We start from the raw sequence: 25,011 nt of genomic DNA on the forward strand, positions 1-25,011 counted from the left end.
CTTAACAGTTGACACACCTTAAAAAATACTTTAAGCTTTGTCATAACTTTTGACCAATAATTACTAGAGTTTTTATATTTCGCAGGTACCATTAATTTCGACCCTTTTACCTTGACTTTAAAGCTTAAACTACTTTTAAAAATTTAAACCTTTCACAAATATGTTATATATAATGTAATTTATTATTGAATATTTTTGGAGTCATCAAATCCAAAAAAAACCAAAAATCTTAATTAATTAAACCTTCACAGATGCTATAAACACATGATTAAGAAAACAATGTTTCATAAGAAACCAAAAATTTAACTATCTCTTTGTAAACAAGCTTACTTTAGCCTATATTGGTTTCCAATTGTCTGCATAATACAATACCTCTTGCTATATTGCAATTCTGACATTTTCCTGACATTTTAAAAGTTTCCATAAAAACAATGTAAGAAGTAACTATATCCATCTTCCTTCAATAAAGATTCTTATATTTGCACAAGAAAACGTAAACGTTAGCAGTTCAATCTGAACACAGATAGTTGCTAAACAAATAAAGATAAAGACTACAAGTTTAAATGTCTTTTATTTCATAAGAAATACCGGTAATTATACAAAAATAAGACATGAAATAACCTCTCAACTCTATATACAAAACTCAATCTTGGACCTGAAAGAACTTCAATTTTTTGAATTACCTGTACAAAATAATGAACTGGGATATAAAAATTCCTTTTATATTGATAAAAGAAAAGACAAAATTCTAATCAACTTTCCAAGATTGACAATTAATTTCAATTGTGAAGTCAATTTCCTATGTTTAGGAAACAGTAAAAAATGGGGGTTGATTTATTTGGTGGTAATTTATGGAAGATGAAAAATAAATCCCTTTTTGATAATACGGATGTTTGAGCTCTATTTTAGAAATGTCAACACACAAGAAATCATACAAAAAAAATTAAAATTTAAAATTAAAAAAAAAGATTTCTTTTATAAATGTTCTTAATATGCAATTTTTAAAAGACGAGATAAATTTTCATTTTTTTCATTTAAAAGGGAAAAAGACATTTCTTCATTTTTGATTGGCATTTCGAAGATCATCTTTATATAACAAAGAACTAGAGAAAAACATACATCTCATGAATGTAAATGTGGAAAAATACAATATACTCTTGTTAATCATTTGTATGAAATTAAAAGTCTGTAATTAGTAAATGTAACACCATTAATAAGGGAAAAAAACATAAATGTTACTAAATTATGACACAATTTGATCACAGTTAACTGCGAGCCTCATTAAGTGGGCACTTCAGAACTAGGACCAGGGTCTGAAACGAAAAAAAAGAGAATCATGATTACCGGTAGTTTTGTTGAAGGATTAAATCCCATCAGTCTAAGGCTCTATAAGCTGTAAAAACTGAGCTATCTCTCTACTGGAAAACAAACCTGTCTGACTACAGTAAAATAAAGGGTTTCAACATATTGTTACAAAGATGTTTAACAAGCTTAAAATTCTTGACTAGCACTAGGTTATTCAACTTTATTTTTATGCCAATTTTTTTTTCTTCAGCTGGTCCTTTGGGGTCCAACTTTAACCCTCTTCTGATATTGTGGATCATATTATCTTATTAAACATTGAGTCAAAATTGATAAAATACTTGTTCATATATGTACTATCAAATTTTGTTATCTGAAACCAAATCATTTTTAGATAAAACATGAGGTGAAAAATTAAAATCATTCTTGATTAAATACATTAAGTACAGTCACTTATTGCTTTATAAATAATATTTACATTTCCAATAAATTTCCCCTATGATTCTTTACAAAATAGAATACAGGGGCCCGTTTTACAAAAGGACTTACGACTTAAGACCAAATCTAATTCTTCATATAACTTTTTAACTAACATTGTATCAAAAATTATTTTAAACTTTTTAAAAGGAAAGTAAAAAGAAATTTTTACACAAGCAATTTCAAAGAGAATTATAAATTTTGCAAAAATTTACAACGATGTGAAGTTTTTGGTCTTAGTCGTAAGTTCTTTTGTAAAACTGGCCCCAGGTCATCTTCTCATGAACTACCCTGAATGAGCATGAATATCTCCATTGTTAAGTCATAATACTGCACTGGATGTCAAAAATATAGTACAAGGTGTTTTGCTTTAAAAATGACAATTCAATGGCATAAATTCATGGGAACTCCTCAGAAAAATAATGTAAATATAAGAAATGAATTTAATTTTTGAAGATTCCTGAGGTATATGAACTACGACGCTTCACACCATCATATTTATCATGAAGTGCTAATGCGCTTCATGAAATATGCCAGCATGAAGCGTCGTAGTTCATAACCTCATGAATCTTCAAAAATTAAATTCATTTCTTATACTACTCCATAGGGAGTCAAGGGAGTGAAGTGAAACAGACATATAACAAAAATCAGTTTAACTTGTACTGGACTATTTGTTTAATTCCCCAATTTTTTATCCGACTCCTAGTAAAATTGACATTCACAACTATTATTATCCATTGTTTTCAAAGTACATACAATGTCAATAGCAAATATCTACATAAGACACTACCAGCACAATTCATTGCTTACAACAGTACATAGTGAAATTTAGAGCTTATACTGCTGTCAGATCAAAGGTTTAAATTAAAAGTCTGAGTATCAGAGTTTGTAATAAAGATGTTGATACTTTTCATTTCTTAAATAAAAAAAATGCTGGCCTGGCAACATGAAGATCAGATGAAAGCAATTGACTTTCCCTGAAGATCAATGCTGCATGTTAGAAGAAACCATAAGGAAAGAAACATTAAAACAAGAAATGTTTGTGAAACACTGATGTCCCCATATAGCAGCATATGGCAAGGGTTGAATCTTGTCAAATGCATGTCAAACTCCAAAGGTCAAGGTCAAAAGGTCAAAATTATTGGTCCCAAAGGAAGGTCTTATTACAAGGAATAAACCTCTGAAATATGAAAGCCCTAGTTTTAACTGTTCAAAAGTTATGGCCAAGATTAAAGTTTCAAAATATGGGTCAAACTATACAGTCCAAGTCAAAAGGTAAAAAATACTTATACCCAATGATGATTTCACATTTGAGGTATGAAAGCCTTAGCTCCAACTGTTCAAAAGTTATGGCCAAGTTTAATGTGGAATTTTTTTTGTAAAAGTAAGTCAAACTCCAAGGTCATGAGGTCAAAATTGGTGGTACCCATAGAAAGGACATGTCACAAGGAATACACTTGTGAAATATGAAAGCCATAGCCTTACCCACTCAAACATTATGGGCAAGGTTAAAGTTTTTGCTGATGAACAGACAGACAGATGGGGCAAAAACTATATACCCCCAAAACTTTGCTTATGGGGGCATAAAAAACTAAATATAACAAAAAGACATGAATGCCCATTTGATACCTTGATCCTGGTCTTTGTCTGTGCGGAAACATTTATCTTTGTGTCCTCGACAACTACGACACTCGTCATCAGAATCCTCCGAGGACGACTCGTCAAACATCCTTGGTTTCTCATAAATACAACAACCTAAAATACAAATAGAAGTCTGTATCAGAAAAAAGCAAATAAAACAGTACATAATGGCTGATCCACAACCCTAAAAGTTTTTCATTTCCTTCCCTTTTAAATGTGAGTTAAGTTTTAATATTAACATTCGCTGTTTTCCCACTAAGCCAACTGTGAAAATGGTTTGAATACCATTTTTGTGTATACTTATGCATGGAAATATACACAGAGAAACTCACGCTAATGTGACATCACAATGAGACTACAGAGACCTTAGTAAAAATGTAACGATTCAGTTTAGTGTGACAACAAGGTCAGACAAAGTTGTAAATCTTTTCATTGCTGCATTCATTCAAAGTATTTTAGACATTTTGGCAATGAATATTTTTCACATAGATAGACAGATTACAATGACTATCCAGCAAGACACTTGTACTTTTATCAAAGTCTTTGCTGTATGTGAAGATATCAACTCAGCAGCATGACAGTTCCAAAAAGATTCTCAATATCTATAGTCATTTAACACAGAGTCAGTCTGAGTCACAAATATTCCACTTACATTTGGATTTCTCCATGTGTTCATTGTAACATTGTCGCATTTCACCTCTCTATCAGTTTTAGGCTTCCTTAATGAGATGTAACATTGTCAAAAATAAAACAATAAAATATAAACAAAATGGTTTTCATTTTCAGTCTTAAAAACTCATTTACAAAAAGGCCAGTGAATTTTGAGGTTTTTGAAAATCAAAATTCAAGTAGTACGATGGGCTTGTTGATTATAAAAATCATACACAGTCAAATTTTATTTCAACTGACTTACTTGCATCAATTTCATTATATAAAATAGAAAGAACAAGATTGTTCTTTCGTACTATTCTTCAATGGTATTTTAGACAGTTTTGGATATATTCACGCAACAACAGGATTATAGCTAGTAACTATTAAACTAGTACCTAAAATGTGCAAAGTTCCATTTTGAACAACTTACTCTAATTTATATTTTAAAACGCGATGTCAAAGGAAGATAAAGACAATTTCTAAAGGTTTAAGTACATAAACATGTATAATTTTACAGTTATGAAAATGTATTTATTTCATTTCATAAGTAAGGGGTCAGTAAAAATTTTGGTGGGCTAGTAAATTTTGAAAGTTCACTGGTCCGATTGGCTAGTTAGTTTGAAAAGTTTTTTACAGATTGTGATCTTAACAAAAAGGTTAAATTATCCAATAATTCAAGTTATGTAAAAATTTCCCAGAATGGTTTTAGAATTTAGTACTGTCTCATAGTTGGAATTTGTTGTTTTGAATCAGATTTTATAATTTGCACTTGTTTTCGGGGCATTTTAAAGCAAAGTTAGAAAACTTGTTTACAAAAGAGTTCCAACTATGGTAGCCTGCAGTGCCCTGCACAGGCGTAACAATCATATATATTACTTATGAATAATTTTCAAGATGTGAGGATTTCCTCGATAAGTTAGAAAGTTAGAAATATTTAGTGTACGAAAACGGTAGGTGTAGCATTATTTTCATATAATGCATTTTATTGGGATACAAATTTCCGGTTGGGGTTATAAAATTAATGAAGTATAAAACCAGAGACCTCAGAATGGAATACTCAGAAGCCTCTTGTTTTATCCTACCCTCAACTGGAAGTTTTATCCCGATAAAAGTCTTAAAATGAATCGGAGTAATTTTTGAGGAATAAATGAGTGGTTTACAATAAAGAGGCTTGACCAGAGATGTCTGAAACAAGTTAATTGACATGAAAAAAGTCTCTTGAAGCGAACAATGTCATTTTAAAGTAGGTTAATGATTGATATATTAACAAAATACCAGCTTGAAGTGTGGGGGTAGACTTTACTTCACCGGTCCGCAAGATCCTCTCGCTCATCGGACAATGACATAACATTTACGTCACTCAAGTGATAAAGGGTTAGTCCTGCACACTATTCGACTGATTAGGGTTAGTCTTTCACTCAACTGAGAGATTAGGGTTAGTTCATGTATAAGTATTTGACTGATTAGGGTTAGTCTTGCATCCATCTGAGAGATTAGGATTAGTTCTCATATATTATGCATCCATCTGAGAGATTAGGATTAGTTCTCACATATTATTTGACTGATTAGGGTTGTTGTAGCATCTACCCGTGAAAGAGCTAAGTTCACGAAGTGCATTTTCACTATCATCAATATATATGAAACTTCCTGAAATTAACCCCTGAAGATTTGTCTGTTGTAAAACATTTTATTTTTTAAGAATATCTTTTCTGGTTTTCATTTTACAGCCGTTACCTTTAGCATTGTTTTATTAATCAATGCTGTCAGGAGAGTTGACGTTAATTTCAACACCGTGACGTTGACATTTTGTATAAAAATAACACATAAACGTTTATGGAATAATTTCACAATATAGGCCATTCTTCAAAATCTTAAAATTTTAGGACAATGTTTCTATGAATTTTTAAGAAGTTTGAAAAATGGATTGCACTAATTTTTTTTTTTTTTAATTTTTGTTTAATTCAAAGATGCTAATGCCAAATTTGGTTAAAATTGTTATATATTTATAACGAACGATGCACGACGGAAAACCGTGGATACATGCAACACCTTTTAAATGAAAATAGGTCAGAGTTTACTCAGGTAAACAAACACAAAGTGTAAAGAAACATTAAAACAAGAAATGTTTGTGAAACAATATATACATATAGCAGCATATGGCAAGGATTTTAATATCCTTAAATGTGTTATTATATGCACGGCATACAAACTTAAAAAATAGAGATTTTGAAGAGAATAGAAAATTATTAATAACGAAAACATCAAGCTTATTAAAAAAAATGCTTAATAAAAAATGAATATGTTTGTTGTTAAATCATCATTTATTATATTGTCATTTAAAGATTTAAAAATGCACTTCCAAATTTATGGCATTTCCTGAAGATTTGATATGTACACAGTTTTTACATGTAATACACGAAAAATAGTGACAATATTGAAGGCTACATATGTATCTTACGCACACAGACAGTATATATATTTATGAGAAACCACAATAGTAGACTCTTAAACAAAATTGATGCAAAGCAGGCGCACGTAGCATCAAGGTCTTTGAGGTCAAAATTGGGGGTACCCATAGAATTTTTTTTCACTTACTTGACAAGCAAATACACTTGTGAAAAAAGAAAGAAAAAGAACTTACCAAACTCGAAAATCCAATTTCATGGGGAGGGGTTAAAGTTTTTTAAATGTCAACTTTCTTTCACTACCAATTGTTTTGCAAACAATACTACATTTCCCTGACATCATTTTACTATGGTAAGAAATGGGGGAGGGGCACAAACCTTTCAATAAACATATTCAATAGTATAGGTAATGTTGAATGCCCCCCCCCCCCCCCCCCGTTTGTTGCTTCGTGCCTGCGAAGCATCAAAGGACAAAAAATTAGCTTTTTCGTTAAAAAAAAAAAAGAACAAAATGAAAACACAAGATTTTCAAAGTATTAAAATTATAAAAGTTAAAAAACAAGATAACCACCAGCTTCGCTAGCTAAGGGCTTGAGAAGGTGGTTAAACGGAAATAGCACGTAAACCAATTATTTAATGTAAATTACTTAATTTATATAAATCCACCAATGAACGATAAAAACGTTATAAATCAAAGTGAAAATTTTACCAAACTTCTCTCAGTACCACGTTTTATTTTAAAAATCTACACTTCCCCTTCTTATGATTGACTGCGACATGTGCGTGTTGAAATAGGGGGGGGGGACCTTTAAAAAAAATTTAATATTTACAGATTATATAACTAATCAATATTCTCATAACTGAATAAAATCAAAATTTATATTTATTGAAAAACTAGAGGATTACGGATAACCGCGACTTAGCATGACTAGAAAGGGATTATAAAAAAAAAAAAAACTAACGCACGAGGATTAGCATGACTAGCTATCGACGAAGAGATTAGCTCAAAAACTAAAGCACGAGGATTAGCTGATTAAGCTATTAATATACACACACACGCACATCACTTAATTTTATATAGGGAAAATAGTAGAGGTATAATAAACGAAACTAACTTCACGTGAAAATATCATGAATCTTTGTCATGTGACAACGCCGATGTCTTCCAAAATGTTTTCGGAGTGAAAAAAATCGTTGTGTCATTTGAAACCAAGCAAAATATTACCTTACCATAACCCCCCCCCCCCGACTCGATACCACGTTGAATGAATCAGAGACAACAACCTAAAATACAAATGATGTTCTATACTTTATTTCAAGAAAACAAAAATGACATACAATACAAATTACCAGTTCAATCCGTTTATGATACATGTATTTACAATTGGGACATACCGGTATAATGAATTAATCCAATGACCAAGTCACGAAACATCAGTACCGATTTTTTAAAATAAATGAAAATGCAATTCAATTATTAATTTCTTTTTAAATATTACTGTATCCCTGTAATATCTTTATTGGCATATTCATTGCATATATTATTGTCTTATAAACAAGTACTTAAGTTATCTGCATTGTTATTTGTCACACATCAGTACTGTAATGATTTGTCATATGAGTGATATTGTGGGGATTCAAATATCCCCCCCCCATTACCCTCAGGCTAATTTTTTTCATTAGGAGACCTCACTCTCTCAGCAAGCTTCTCACTTTTATGTCCAGGTCTTTGCTATAAGAATGTACTCTACTATAAACTGACTTGCTAATCTCAGCAGCATGCCCTCTTTCCCTTAGACCTGAAGTTGAACAGGTTACATTTGAACAGGAGTAACTCAAAATAAAAAGAGATAAACAAGTAGCCTCCCTTTGACTTTTTTTCATGTGGCATTGTCCACGGAATTACCTGCAACCATAAAGAGCTGTCACTATCTCGGTACATGTAGTAAGTTATTCGTTTTTACAATGTACATTGTATTAGTCTAATAAAGGCCCATCACAAAAATTACACGTGATCAAAAATCAATATATTTTCGCAAATTGTTTATTTCAATAGATCTATTTGAATTTTAACAAAATTTTCTAGGTTCAATACTTTAGGCCTACATATGTAATAAACTTCAAGTTATCGGAAAATATTTTTAATAATAAACTTTTTAAAATTAAGCGGTCTTCTTGAACTACCAACAGCAGTTTCTGAAATGCATTTTGGTTTTGGATATAGGGCCTGTGGCTTTATGCGCTTGTATCTTGACTCAGCCAAACGTAAACCATTTTTATCATTTATGAAGCCAGTCGATGCAGACTTCACAACATACACAATTTGCGTTTGTAAAGGGGTAAAACAATAATTTCAATTTATATATACATCCTGGTAGTTGCTACCGATGTAATTGTTTATGTTAAAAATATATTCTAGGACTTATTCCGACTTGGTGACAATAAAGTTTCTAGGGTGCATTCCCTTTGATTACATAGTGACCATGTTTATTGGAGATAAAACATCAATACATTGTTTGTGAAATAAATAAGATTTAAAAAGAGTATCCATTTTTTGAAAATATTTCAGCCTAATCAATGATAATGTAAACCTAGATCAGCTGCGCTTGACTAAAAAGTCTTGGGTTAGGAATGAGTCACCATTATTGCATCTTCATGCATTCATGCTTATAGAGACTCCGAGAGACTTTCGTACTTTTTTTGCACCACAACACAAAATAACTTATAATAAATGGTATATTAGCATTTAAAAACTAATCAAAATTTACAAAAGCAATATATAATCTTGTTTCTTTTTAATTAATTTGGATAAACCCCCATTATTTCCACTTTGGTGGTCGGTGCGAAGAGATTTGAATCGAACGAAAATTAAATATTTCGATGTGGCCACACCCCTCGGACAAAATAAAATGACATTCTATTTGTTTATTTTTTAATTTTCTTTTTAATGGTGTGAATTTTATTTTGTTCAAAGGGTGTGGCCACAGCAAAAATTTGAATCAAAGACGAAAAAAATGCTAAATTTTGATAAAAAGTGGCAAAGTTCACATGTTTAGACGTTTTCTACACAAATATGACGTCATCAAATGAAAATTTTGGTGTAAACTATTCAAGTTTGATACCTAAGGATAATATTTCCGTAAATAATTTTCTTCTTCCCCTCACTTTATTTTTCCTAAAATCATTAGGCCGATTTAGCACATTCGTGGATTTAGCTCTTTTGGCTAAACGTCTTAGTCCTTGCATACCATCTGAGAGATTAGGGTTAGTGACTCATTCTTTTAGATAACTTAAGAAATTCAGTTGCTTCTGTAATTTATGCAACGTCATAATTCAGCTTCAACTCCATTTCATTGGTTTGTTTACATGGAAGAATGGCTAAGTCCGTAAGAAATGACACTAAGCATGTGCCGGGCGCGCTTCATTGACAAATATTTTTTATCAATTTTTTATATAACAATATTTATTAATTTTTTCAGAGAACAAGGTTAATAACTTCATTTAAAAACAAAATTTTAAACTCAATTTTTAACCAAAAAATTCAATTTGGGGATAATAAATTCCAAAAACTTTGTATTTTTATTTTTTTTTATTGCTAACGTGATCTGATATAGACTGAAATCACCATCGGTAATGTTCACTACATTTTAGTGCGTTTTTCTGGGGAACAGTAAGGTAAAGTCGTTCCAAGTGTGGGTGCCTGAAAATGAGTTAGGTACCTTGTGGTAAAAATAAGTAGGGGGTACCCTGTATCAGGCTGTATGTGAAACAAATTTAACAAGTGCCTTATCCAAGTACCTATATTTTACAGGTTGGGCACAGTTCCTTTTTTGGGGAATTATTACTATAAAAGGGAACTATTACCCTTTTCAGTAATAAAAACATTACTGAATTGGGGAATTTTCACTCGTTTAGCCTCTATTCTCTTGTTTGTTTTGAATAAAAGATAAAGTGCAAGAATATTTTCACATCCTCTTAATATTTATTGTCTATTAAGTGTATGTGTGCTCAAAACTGCAATATTTATTGCTGCAAAAAGCTGAAAAAGAGTGGTGAAATATTTCTATGATATAGATTTCTTATGGAAGCTTACCTGTGTTAAAATTGTGATAATGGATACGTTCAGCACTTGCTAACTTGTTCATGAGATTATTCGTTCTATTTTAATTTTATACTATTTCTTTAAATGAAATCGTAATAATAATTTTAAATATCATTGCTTCTTTTACAGATGAAAATAATTATTTGAAATATTAAATATCAAACGACATCCTTTTAAAATGGTTTTAGAATGAATGTCCTTATTAGATTCCATACTTTTAGTACCATTTATCAACAGTGAAAATGATTAAATCTCATCTTACTCTTGTCTGCAGCACTGAAGGACCGAATTTTTTGGTCAGCGAGGTTTGTTTGACAAAGATTAAACACATCACATTGTATCTTTTATGCACTCTTTATTCAATAAATGGGTTAGAGCCATTTTTTAAAAAATGTGACAAAGTTCCCGAATTGAGTAATGTTTTTTATTACTGAAAAGAGTAATAGTTCCCTTTTATAGTAATACTTCCCCGAAAAAGGAACTGTGCCCAACCTGTTTTAGAGTTTTTTCATTTTACTGACAGGTTAAATGCATATCAATTTACAAGGCATACTTTAAAGTTGTTGACTTCTTATAAATTGTATTTTTGATTTAACATAAAAGAGGGCCTATAACATTTCCATTTCGCACTAAACAAATACCGATCCGAATTTTCTCGAACGTTCCATTAACTGTATGTCAACTTGACGAACGAATCATATTAATTTACCTCTGGTTCTGTAGCTTCAATCACTTGTGTTTCAGTGGTACCTGTTGATTGTGACTGACCCTCAGCCATTGATGAAAATTTACATAATATTCTGTCTTGCTCTCACAGTTCTGCGACTCAAATGACAGGTGGCTGCGTTCACAATTGTGAAAATTAGATAAGTTTTACATTAATTAGTTCGCTATTACACACATCTTAGGAGCTTAGGCAGATTTCGTATTCAGAGGAAAACAATATTATAACTGACATCAAACAGACCTTATTTTACAAGATAGAACATAAAACGAAATATCAGGATGTTCCCCAGAAGCGAATACTTAATAGCACAATTTAATTTGAAATGAAATCTCTAAATAAATAGGAGAATTTTTCTTTTTAAAACAAATAAGTTTGCTTTGAAAGCATCATTTAAATACAAAAATGAAGCTTATTAAAAGCTAAAAATAGTGGTAAAGATGGTGACATGGTGTATTAACATTTTTAAAAATTATTTAGAGAGTTCAAATATTTTGACATGGCTGACAGTCTGAGTTGATTCGTCGCTATGTTTGAGGTGTTTTGTAGGTTTCAAGAGCCTTTTTAATTATTTATTTCAGTTTACGAGACAAAAATTTTCAGCATTTGTAACAATGATGCAAGCAGAAGATGCTAGGTATTTGAAAAGGTAAGTCAGTGGGTTTCTTTATGAATGTGAAACGTTTCGAATTTCCTCTATACAAAAATATATTTATAGCATGTCAGACAGTGTGGTCAGAACAAAGCCATTTCTTATTCAAATAATGTAAAAATACTTTTGAGATATCTTTGCCTCAAATTTTATTTAGGATTCATTTTTGGCTACACAGGACATTCGGTTCAGTGTAATCAATGAACACTCCAAACCAAATCTTGTCATACTGCAAAACTAGTTAGAATAATCTAACTGTGTCTTGGTACAAGCCCTCACCATGTTAAACCAGGTCCGTAAGACATTGTCATTGTAAAGATAGAACATTCTATCTAACTGCAAAACCTAATCTGAAAATATGAAAATGCAAAAACAAAGAAATGGGTGAGCCTAACATCTCTTTTTCCCAGAGATTGCTCCCACACAAAACTGAAGACATCCATGCTCATTCATTTACATATTTGGATTTGTGAGATATTTTTTACTTTTTACTAACATTTAAATGACTTGGCATCAAAATGTTAAGTTCAGAACTGGACACTAAGACATTGGACATTTCGGTCCAGTGTAAAAACTGATGCAACTGACCAGAGGTACTGCACATCGGTCAGGTTTGACAATATATTGTCTTTTGCAAAGACTGCGAATAAGACATACTTTGCTTCTAGGTAATTTTTTCTTTTCAAATATATCCTTCTATATATCCTTGATCAAGGCTCTGTATTGTAAACCACTCATTTATTCTTTGAAAATTATTTCACAACATTGTTGAACTTTAGACTGGATACATTAACTTCTGGTTATGGTTATACATGTATAGTACATGTAGTATAGGATGAAATCTGAGACTTCCCTACTTTTCATTATGAAGTCTCTGGTTTTATCCTACAATATAACTAAAGCCGGAAGTTGATGTATCCCGTCTCTAGTCATAAAGCTACCTCAAGTAATTAGATACAGCTGTATAGGTAATTCAAGCTATATTGCAAAATCTTGTGATTGTATCAGATCTGTATAGTATAGGGTCACTGTGTAACATTGATCTAAGTAATAATTAATGAATGGGACTGAGTTGTTGTTGAAAAAATCCCCATTAGCATACTGATCTCCTAAGTCCTGTATTGAAAACTTGTTTTGAATCAGTTGGTAAATTTTTAGTTATGTGTAAGGTGTATTACACTGATTTGGACTGTCTGATGAAGATTTACCATAATTTCTAAACAAACCAGTTACCTGTAGAACATGTAAAATTGGAAAATGCATGATGATGTTTTTTTCTAAAATACTATGTAAAAAATGAATAACATTTCAAAAATTCATTTATTTTCTAATAATTTATCAAAGTTGGATGTTAAGAAGGGGAAATTAATGTTTGTTAGATTCAAATTTCTTTGTTATTTAGAGTAAAGGTAGATAGAAATGCTCCTGTTACAATACATGTAAGGTAAATGTTTGTGATGAAAATTTCTTATTTTAACTTCCATTTTTTGACATTATTTTATATTTTTAAAACATAATGACAAAGTTATTCAAGGAAATCTAAAATTATTTTTTGGTCATTTTGACATTTAAGTTGTGAAGTGGAATGTTTATAGAAATTCTGTTTCCAAAAATGAGAATAATGTTAATAAAGTTGAGGTTTGGTATCTTGGATACCATAAATATGTTTAAGCGAGGTGAAAGTCACAGTAACCTTTTAATGTATTCAAACCTTTATTTTTCAAATCCTTGGATAACATGGATAATTTGAGTTCTTTTTTTCTCAGTTCAGTTGGGTTTGAGATAACAAGGTCTGACTTAATTTATTATCCATGATTATTTCTGATGAATTTTGAGGATCTATTTATTGTTAACTTTGTTTTTTTCTGAATAAAATGGAAATGTGAAAAAAAATCAGAGAATTCCTATTATGATTAAACAATCAGTTCATTTTAAATTTAAAGCGTGTATTTTATTTGCTGTTTTAGTTTTTCACAGCTGACATCAAAGTATTTATCAATGTTGATGGTGAATTGGTGACAAATATTTTTTTAAACGTATTGAACTGGTATTGAGCATAATTCTATATCCACCTACCTGTAATTGAATTGTTCCTCATTATATCAAAACTTTATTTTTAGAAAAGTGAAGGGAGGAAACATTGATGTACACCCCACAGAAAAAGCCTTGGTTGTTAATTATGAATTGGAGGCTACCATATTGGGTGAACTTGGAGATCCCATGCTGCGAGAATGGAAGGAATGCCAAAAAATGTGTGTGGTATATTTTTTTTTTTTTTTTTTTGCAATAGGATTAGGAATATATAAAAGAAAATCAATCTAAATTGTAGGGACAGTTTGATGGCAATGTCAAGTAGATTTTTAGATACATCTGGTACATGTACTTACAGTCAACAACAAGTCATTAACCAGTACAAATGACACAGTATATTTTCTTGAGAGTTACAGAAATGGCTTTTGAACAGAGATATAAACTTTGGGGAAAAATATTTAATATCAAACATGAAAAAATATATTTTGATACATGTATATTTTATTTTGACAGTATAAGGGTAAAAAGTTTGAATGAAAACAGTGACTTGGCCAGTTTAGCTAAGGACATCATTGATAAATGTAAATTGATCCACCCTACCAAGCTACCCGAAGTGGAACAGCTGTTGTACTATCTACAGAACAGGAAAGAGACAGATTTACCCTGTAAACGTATGTACAAAATAGACAGATTTACCCTGTAAACGTATGTACAGAATAGTAAGATTTACCCTGTAAAAATGTACAGATAAGACAGATTTACCCTGTAAATGGATGTACAGAATAGACAGATTTACCCTGTAAACATATTTACAAAATAAACAGATTTATCCTGTAAACGTATGTACAAAATAGACAGATTTACCCTGTAAACGTATGTACAGAATAGACAGATTTACCTTGTAAACATATGTACAGAATAGACAGATATACCCTGTTAACATATGTACATAATAGATGTACCCTGTAAATGTATGTACATAATAGACAGATTAACCCTGTAAACATATATACAGAATAGCCAGATTTACCCTGTAAACAAATGTACAGAATAGACAGATTTATCTTGTAAACAAATGTACAGAATAGACAGATTTACCCTTAAACATATGTACATAATAGGCAGACTTACCCTGTAAAAGTATGTACAGAATAGTCAGATTTACTCTGTAAACATAAGTAAAGAATAGTCAAATTTATCCTGTAAATGTATGTACAGAATAGATGGATTTACCCTGTAAATATATGTACAGAATAGACAGATTTACCCTGTAAAAGTAAATGGAGTGGAAAGTCCCTGTAATGCCAGATGGAATATCACTCTACAAGTATGTGATTGTGTTAAAGATTGAATTTCATTTACTTAACTGTAGCATCTGGGAAAACACAGCTGCATGAAAAACCTGAAGTTCCTATGTACGATGCCTCGGAAATTGATGAGGTGGCCAACATCAATGATGTGGACGACTACATGGAACTTCTGTATGAAGACGTTCCAGAAAAAGTCCGCGGATCAGCCTTACTTCTACAGTTAGCTCGAAATCCAGATAACTTGGAGGAGTTATTTCAAAATGGTGAGATTGTCAATATTACATGAAAAGGATGTTGTTATTTAGCAGTTGTTGATGATGAGTATATTTTTTAACTGAAAGCAATATAAATACATTTTTTTATGAAATATTAATTGTAGAAACAATTGTTGGAGCACTGGCCCGCGTTTTGAGAGAGGATTGGAAGAAGAGCACGGAACTGGCGACGAACATTGTCTACATCTTCTTCTGTTTCTCCAGCTTCACACAGTTTCACGGCGTCATTGTTCACTTCAAGATTGGGGCTCTGTGCATGAACATTGTAGAACACGAACTGAAGAAATACGACATGTGGAATGAAGAGCTACAGAAAAAAAAGAAAGCTGATATCCTTTAATTTCCTCATTCAAATTGTTTCTGTTTTTAATCCTAACAAATAACAGAATATTCAAAATAATTCTAATAAAAATACCATATTTCTTTTTTGTGACTTGAATTTTTTTTCAAGTTTGCATTAACTCCAAATATTTTCAATTTTGTAATTTTATTAGCTTCACAGACACTAGAACAAAACAAATAATGCAAATTGTTATATTCTAGTTTGATGATTTCATTTTTTGAATCATAGATACATTCTCTGCAAAGATATCATTTGATCAATGCTGTTATTGATTTCCTTAGCCAGTTTACCTAATTCAGATAAAGACAAAAAGGCAAAGGAAGAGTATGCCAAGAGTCTTCAGAAGTACGAAGGTCTGGTCAAAAAGCAGGAACAGCTGTTAAGAGGTAGGTGTTTCAACAGTAGTGTCTGTACAATGTTGTCAGAAGTGCAAAGTTTGGTCAAATTAAGTATGGTTTGTATAAAATCTGTCTGACTGTATGTTTTGTTGGCTTTCAATCTGTCAGTGATTTTTGCTTGTCTTGACATTTGAATGGCATAAGTGGCATTCTACCTGTTGCTGAATCTGTGTGTAAATTTCAATGGCTTTTACATTTTGCTGAATCAATCTGTACATTCCAGTGGCGTTTTACCTTTTACTGAATGTATCTGTACATTTCAGTGGCATTCTACCTTTTACTGAATGTGTCTGTACATTTCAGTAGCGTTCTACCTATTACTGAATCTGTCTGTGCATTTCAGTGGCATTCTGCCTGTGACTGATTTTGTTTGTACATTTCAGTGGCTTTCTACCATTTACTAAACCTATCTGTACATTTCAGTGGCATTCTACCTGTTACTGAACCTGTATGTACATTTCAGTGGCATTCTACTTGTTACTGAACCTCTGTACATTTCAGTGGCATTCTACTTGTTACTGAACCTGTCTGTACATTTCAGTGGCATTCTACTTGTTACTGAACCTGTCTGTACATTTCAGTGGCATTCTACTTGTTACTAAACCTGTCTGTACATTTCAGTGGCATTCTATATGGTTTTTGTATGTTTCAGTGGTGTTCTACATGGTTTTTGTATGTTTCAGTGGCATTTTACCTGTTACTGAACCTTGCTGAGGACCTTAAGGTGGAGATGAAGATGAGGAACAAAGGAATCGTGAAGTTCCTTGTCAAGACACTGGAGAGAGATAACTTTGAGCTGCTGATACTGGTGGTGTCGTTCCTCAAGAAACTAAGCATATTTATAGAGAACAAAACAGAAATGGTAAGGACATACATATAAAGGAGATGATAGTCAGAACTAAATGATTCAAGAATCAAACAAAAACTTTAAAAAGGTAGGTTAAACGTACATGTATAAAATAGAATATGAAATTCACAAGTTTTATTTTAGAATCCAGATTACATAAATTAGGAATGTCAGTGGGCTTTTGTGTTACATTTGTAGGCTGAGTTAAACATTATAGAGAAGTTGACAAAGTTAGTGCCATGTGAACACGAGGACCTGCTGAACATCACACTTAGATTACTGGTGAACCTCTCCTTTGACGCTGAACTACGCAGTAAAATGTTCAAGTTTGGGTTACTCCCTAAACTTGTAGGATTACTCCGTAAGTTCAATATTTGTCAAGATTCCTGTATACTGTAAAGGTCTGGACAATATTGTATACCCAAGTTCAAGAGAGTTTAAGACCCAAATGTTGTTTTTTTACTGTAGAAAATGAGAACCACAGAGAACATGTGCTGGGTATACTGTATCACATCAGTATGGATGATAAATCCAAGTCCATGTTCACATACACAGACTGTATACCAATTGTAAGTACCCAAATTTCATTAAATTAGAATTTTCTAACAAGTTTAAAAGATACAGTTCTTGATTAGTATGTAGAGAGAGTCATCAATTAAGTCAGATATTAGACAGAAAATAAAGAAAAGATGTGTTGCACAAACTTTAAGTTTAAAGATTGTGATAGTTGAATAGAGTAATTGTTTGTTAAACAATTTTTTTCCAGGTTATGAAAATGCTTCTTGAAAGCGGAGAAAATGTAGAAATGGAACTCATGGCTCTGTGTGTCAATCTGGCCTCCAACAAACGTGTAGCAGCCATGATCTGTGAAGGTCAAGGTCTCAAGATGTTGATGAAGCGAGCCTTCAAGTACAAGCATCCGCTTCTGATGAAAATGATCAGGAATCTGTCTCAGCATGACGGACCTACAAAAGCTCTCTTTGTGGTGAGTTAAATATATTTGTCAAATTGTACTTGCCTATATCGCTAGATGGATAAGCTCTAAATATCATCCTCGGTTGTTTAGGATTACATCAGTGACCTGGCCCAGGCCGTACTGAATGAAGAGGAAGAAGACTTTGGTCTGGAGTGCCTTGGCATTCTGGGTAATCTCACAATCCCGGACCTGGATTATGAACTGATCCTAAAGGAATACAACCTCATACCCTGGATTAAGAGTAAACTAGAACCAGGTGCAGTTTTTTTTTTTAGTTAAAATACACTGCAAATATACAATTTGTTTAATTTGCAAAAAAATAAATTCAAATAATACAATCGAAGAAAATACAGTGATGTACAAAGCAACCATGAGATGTTGAGCTCACTTTCCAACAGAATTTTTGTAATGAAGGTAGTCAGAATGTAATAGGAGATTTACTGTATGATTGACAGGTGCCTGTGAGGATGACTGGGTACTGGAGGTGATTATTCTGGTGGGGACAGTCTGTAATGATGACGCCTGCGCTAAGATGCTGGCGGAGGCTAACATCATCCAGTCGCTGATAGAGCTGCTTAACGGTAAATATTGTCTGTTCAGTAACATCAGCCTCATCCAATAAACGTCAGCCTGATCCATTTAACATCAGCCTGATCCATGGAATTTAATGCTGAATCAATTTATATTTACAGAATAGTTTGAATAATGTATAAAACATAGAGCTAGCTAGTAAAGTAGAAGTATATAAATAGATGTGTTTCATGCATTTCATTTATTCATTATTAATCAAGTTTATCTATCTCAGGAGATATTTTCCCAAGATCATAATTTTAACAATCAGTATGTTTGACTTTTGACTTCTAACAGATGAAGGTAAAAAAAGGCACATTATTTTAAAACCCTAAAGAAAACAATGTGCTTTGAATTTGTGCAGTTCGCCCATTTGTAGTATTCTAAAGTAACACTGTGTTACCCACTAAACACTTACAGTACCCCAAATGTCCAAATTCAGCTTTCCTTTTAAACAATGGTAGATTAGCTATATTGTTGCATCATAAAGTTTTCAAAATCTAATGTAAAACACAGAGAGTACCATATGAAAATTTCTTGTGACATTTCAACAGGAACTATGACTTTTTACATGTCTTCTACAATTTTTTTACATAAACTTAGTGCTTCTTACTTTGAAAAAAAATTGATAATTATAGTAAATTAGTTTAATTAAAATGACTTTCTAACTGCTTTGAATGTTTGGTCAATATATAGATAGATATTTACTATTTTGCATGTTATTTGTATATCCAAGCCTATCATCTCACAATTCAAAAGCATGCTGTCCTGTGTACATACTTATTTGTGTAAGCACAACTAGAACAATCTAGGAACTTGCCATTGATTGAAGCAAGAATTCTCTATATTCCAGGTTTCTATATTAAATGTCTTCTTGTAATAATGTGGAAAGAAAGAATGTGTAAAATATATATGCATAAATCTGTTTTCTTTCAATCCCAGTGGTGTCTGTAGACTCCTAAAATATATGCAACTACTTGCATAATTTTGTGAGAAGCACCATTAGCAAAATTAAATTAACTTGGTACTGCTTAGTACATGTGAAAAATCTTGATCTACAGTTCAGTTGCAAATTCATGTCATCATGAATTCACATCATATATATATATACACATATATATATTGTATTAATTTTCTCTTGTAAAATAAGAAATTTGTAGAACGTTTAATGTGTAATGGAGGTGACGACACCTAATAGATGATACAAAACTTGATTTTATTAGAAGATATAAAATTGACTTGCCTCTGAGTATGTGGTCAAATCAAGGTTGTGTGCCTTAAAAGGTAGCCATATTAGCAATTCAGCTAGATCTGAATGGAGTATATATTTAAGACTTAATTGCAAAAATCATTTATTATCATTATTATAGTGCTGTTTGATATTGTAATTATTGAGGTTTATGAACCAATCTTTATTAATTTTTTCACACAGCCAAACAAGAAGATGATGAAATGGTTTGTCAGATAGTGTATGTGTTTTACCAGATGATCTTCCATGAATCCACCAGAGAAGTCATCATCAAAGATACTCGTATCCTTCATTCTAAGTCTTTTCAATGAAAATGTTTATACTGTATAAGTGGAAATTTTAGCGAGACGCAAATTTAGTGATTTCTCCTTAAAAACTGGCATCTTATTTTTAGCGAGAAATAATTTTAGCGATTTTAAATTGTTCATTAAATAAGCTAGTACAATTAACACGCAATTTATTTTTAGTGATATTCAATTTTAGCGACCTCAACAGCCACGCTAATAATGCCAAAATTAAATCCTCTCTAAAATTTCTATTTATACAAGATATAAGAGCCAACTTAATTTTTTTTTTTTTTTTTTTTTTTAAATAATTTGGTTGTGTTTGACCTTGACCTGGCTTAGAGGCTCCTGCATATCTGATTGATTTGATGCACGACAAAAACTCAGAAATCCGTAAAGTTTGTGATAATACTTTGGATATGATAGCAGTAAGTAGACAATTGCTAAGGCAAGTTTCTGCTATTCTTTTGTGTGTTGTTGTGAGTACAGACTATGCAAGTTTCTATTCATCTACACATGTATTGCTCTATAACAGCTGTTGATAAAACTCTTTAACAGTAACCAAGTAAATATATTGTTAAGCAATGATACAAGCTAGAAATACTTCAGAATTCAGCGTAAATTCATGGTTTATTTTGATTTTAGGAATTTGATGAGGAGTGGGCTAAGAAGATTCAGCTGGAGAAGTTCCGCTGGCACAATTCTCAGTGGTTAGAGATGGTAGAGACGCGGCAGGTCGGGGATATGGGGGACCCCTACATGTATGCTGACGAGGGCTACGACCCGTACCTACAGGACGCCGATATCCTGGACCGACCCGACTTATTCTATGATGGTAGGTCATTTCAGTTATCTTTGTGTTATGAGTTCAACAAGTCATTTTTAAATCTGCGTTTTGCTGCGATTTGACTTTTGAAAGGGATTGTTTTGATAGGTGGTAAAGTTTAACTCAGTAATCTTTGTTTCAATCAGTTCTAAGGGTCTTTTCTTTAAATCTCCATTTCGCCCTGATTTGACTTTGGACTGAAGAAAGTGATTTTGTTTTGATAGGTGGAAAAGGTGAGGGTAAAAACAGCATGTATTAGTTATCAACGTGGCTCATCCTCTTTATTGTAAATTTGTGCCTTCCCAAAATATGGTGCATTTTATGAAAGTTCCAAATATTGACTTGTTTTCTCCTTTGGTACATCTTGCATATGGCTTGAATGTTCTATCAGTGTTAGCTACAGTGTTTTTTGAATGAAAGAATGAATTTTATACCTCCTAGAAAAAAGTCTAGTGATAGAGGTGTGTGCCCTTCCTTATGTACCTCTTATCCACAACTCCTTTACCACTAAATTAAAAATTTAACGAGACTTTCAATTTTTTTTTAAGTGTCATTGTGACCTCCTACTTGACTATTTGATCAGACTCATAATTGGAGTTCCTTACAGCGAAACATGGAATCTGTTAATCTTTTTATAGTATAGAGGTTACCCATATAGCATCGAATATCTGAGATTCTCCCTGACTTAAACATTGGTTGAGATGAGCTGTGTAATCCGTGATTGGTTACCCTTATGTATCAATTTAAAAGCTGCTTTGATGCATGAATATCTTGTACAGGAATGTCTGGTGGTGTTTTGCAATGCTTGAGAAGCTTTAGGTGTAAATTTCTGCATCTTTTTTTTTAACTTTTGAGTGAGTATACATGCATTTATTAGACAATGTAATCCCACTAATATTCAGGTATTCCAGGTTAATGAAATTTTCACGCAATTTTTGTAGAATTTGTAATTTTTTTACCAGTAAAACTAATGAGCATGTTTTGCATGATTTATTGTTTAATTTAAACAATATTTTATTATGAATAAATCCTATTTACAGTTGCAGGATTGGACTGCAGGCACTGCCTTTATAAGTCATCTCCATAATAGATGATATAATGTTTAATAATAGAGGAAGTCCCTAGTTTATCTGATCTTGAATGTAGAGCTTTGAAGTTATCCTACGGGATGATAAATAATTGTCAACAAATGTTGCTTTTTTGGTACATGTGTGCTGAATTTATGCCTGAATTTCAGATATGTATGAGAATGCCTACATAATGGATGGTCACCTGACCCCCGAGTACATTGATGAGAATGGCATGTATGATGGGCAGCCTTATGGATACGGGTACGTAACTGTGATTTTATAACAGGGTCTCTTCTGACAGTAACGTTCATTTCTAATGAGAAAAAGTGTGTGTATCAAAAAGAGAACTTGTTAGCAGAAATGTCAGTCTGATAAAGTTAAATTATTTAATTCATTCCAAGAGAAGATGGTTAATAAGAAACTTATACCTATGCATCATGCATGTGATATTGAAATACTTGTGTCTAAAAGTTGTTTTGATCTGGATAGGTATGGAAATCCAATGGATGGTGGCTATGATCCGTACGAGAGACCAGAATCACACATGGGCTTTATTGGTAATGGTCCACCAGTAGATGAATACGGCAGACCTCTAGAAATGGACCCCTACATGATGGATGAAAGACAGGCGATGATGATGGATGAGAGACAGGCCATGATGATGGACGAAAGACAAGCAATGATGATGGATGAAAGGCAGGCGATGTTGATGGATGGGAGGCAGTCAGCAATGATGGACAGATATGGAATGGAGATGGAGGATGATCCATACCATTATGGGTATAATAATTATAACGGGGGCGTGTACGACAGGCGATGATGAGATTACTACACAAACTTTATCTGTAGGTCAAAATGTGTTCAGTGTGAACCTAATATCAAATCTGTGATAATTCTCTGCTGTTTCTCTCTCATTGTATATATCCATTGTATTTCATGCCAGTGTGGTGTGATTATTTATTCCCATTGCACAATTAAAGACAGCTTTCATGTATGAAACTCCTTTTATTCTCACAGGTACAAAATAGTATCAATAAGATCTGTGTTTGTAAATATAAAAAAAATCTTTTGATTTTACTCATCATATCTCTGAATCTGGTATTCGTGATAATTTCTAATTTTTAATGCATTGAATTCCTGACCAGTGGTTGTCAATTTTCCGCAGTTTTACATGTTAATTATTGTACAAGCATGTTGTTTTGTAGACATGATTGATGCTTGTCATTAATGAATGATCTGTTAGCTTGATTTATTCTGACAGTGCAAAGATAATTATTTTGTGATATTTTTTTCTCCATCCATTTGCTTTACACTGTTTTCTTTGTGGCATTTTTTTGCATTCAATCAACATTTTTTATTTATACATTGTATAATTATTTTACATTGAAAAGCTTCCTAGTGTTGAACAAAGTAGAATATTCTCTGAAATTCCATTGCATGCGTAATTTTTCATGCAGAAAACAATAAAATTCTTTCAAGATCTTAGATTGTGTGTAATGGTTTAAGATTACTTACTACCCAAGTCTGTGTGAAATAAGAGAACAAGAGCTATTTAGACATACCTCTGTGTAATAATCTTAAACTTTCAGCCTTATGGTGAAGATGTAACTTCAACTGACAAAGATGATCATTATGTTGGATATGTGCTTCTGCCTTTCCTACATACATGTAGCAGTTAGGAATTGCAAACCTCATGACTTCATTCAATGACATTGGGTTACAAGCTCCGATTATGTGCAAACTTTTTTGCCAAGTTCAAGTTTTTGCTATTCCTCTTGAGGTTGCTGCAATTCTTTGATTCCAAACCTTTTGTCCTTGTCTACAGAGTTTGATTCAGAATCAAAACATGCTCTCTAACTGGAGCACCATTTGTGCTAAGTGCATGGCATGACATTTTGCTTTCCTGTATGATATATTATTACAAAGTTAGGGCTAGCGTATACAACCCCTCTAAATGACAGGTTACTTGAGTAAGAATTCGAACAGACCTTGTCATAAGTAACTCATCATAACAAACACATCCTTCACTATTCCAGCATTGCAGTTATTGATTGACATTTTACACTGAAAACTCACATTTAACATTAAGTGATTTTACTCTTTCCGAAACCATATGACCTTGCAGGAATTATTACCCTTTTAGAATCTTGTAACCAAGACAAAACAAACTGACTTTGAGGTAATTTAAAAGTAAATACAGTAAAAGTGGTTATATTGAGAGGTGAAAGTTTGACGATTTCAGCATATTATACAATTATGGACTTCAGTGTAGGTCGATATGTGGTTATAAGGCAATTGATATTGACCGAAGACACAGAAAGTGATACATGTAGCGACCAAGCCTGCAAGGTCGCTATCATTTTCTGTGTCTGAGGTCAATATCAATATTGCCATGAGTCCTTATAACCACATATTGACCGTTCACTGAAGTCCATAATAGTTATATTATATAATCACTCAAAGTGAATGCAATGACACAGTCCTAACTGAACAGACTCGGCTGTCATTATGTCACAAAGGTTAAAACAGGCTTCTTATATTATGACGTCATGTTCTACATAACTTTGGTGCAACTGAATGGTGTGTCATGCGATATCATTTTCCGCGTCGACATCACAAAAGGAGGAATATCACATGAAGTTCTTTCAGCCAATGAAAATTATGAAAATAATCTTCTTTATAATATTATAAAAATAGTGAGTGGAAACTTTGACAATCTATCGGTATTAAACAGTGCTCTTAAATAGGAATGTGAAAGTTGACAAGTGAAAACTTGAATGAGTATTAGAAATTTATCAATTTTGTCAAAGTTTCCACTTCATCAAAGCTTCCACTTTTACATTCTGAAAAGCTGTTCCTATCATAACACATCACAAAA

At 32.3% G+C, this 25,011-nt stretch overlaps 1 protein-coding gene and 1 pseudogene across 2 annotated transcripts; one reads left to right on the forward strand and one right to left on the reverse strand.

Annotated features, from left to right (window-relative positions):
* Positions 1-552: 552 nt before the first annotated feature.
* LOC134244045 (E3 ubiquitin-protein ligase PPP1R11-like) lies at positions 553-11,556 on the reverse strand (annotated as a pseudogene).
* Positions 11,557-11,774: 218 nt separating this feature from the next.
* LOC134244044 (kinesin-associated protein 3-like) lies at positions 11,775-23,620 on the forward strand. Of its 2 annotated transcripts, XM_062726297.1 has the most exons (17): positions 11,776-11,951; positions 14,075-14,206; positions 14,499-14,656; positions 15,358-15,558; positions 15,675-15,899; positions 16,204-16,299; positions 16,995-17,173; positions 17,357-17,519; positions 17,627-17,727; positions 17,925-18,143; positions 18,225-18,390; positions 18,590-18,715; positions 20,137-20,235; positions 20,580-20,665; positions 20,883-21,072; positions 22,301-22,394; positions 22,623-23,620. In XM_062726297.1, the coding sequence occupies exons 1-17, from the start codon at positions 11,917-11,919 to the stop codon at positions 22,951-22,953; spliced, it is 2,601 nt and encodes an 866-aa protein (XP_062582281.1). In that variant the 5' UTR covers positions 11,776-11,916; the 3' UTR covers positions 22,954-23,620. The 2 variants fall into 2 exon arrangements, with proteins under 2 accessions (XP_062582282.1, XP_062582281.1); XM_062726298.1 differs by lacking the exons at positions 22,301-22,394; positions 22,623-23,620 and adding an exon at positions 21,288-21,994 and having other exon boundaries at positions 11,775-11,951.
* Positions 23,621-25,011: the final 1,391 nt, after the last annotated feature.

The sequence above is a fragment of the Saccostrea cucullata genome, unplaced genomic scaffold (genome assembly GCF_032062105.1).
Source record: "Saccostrea cucullata isolate Sc308-1 unplaced genomic scaffold, CSIRO_AGI_Scuc_v1 ctg108, whole genome shotgun sequence".
NCBI lineage: Eukaryota > Metazoa > Mollusca > Bivalvia > Ostreida > Ostreidae > Saccostrea > Saccostrea cuccullata.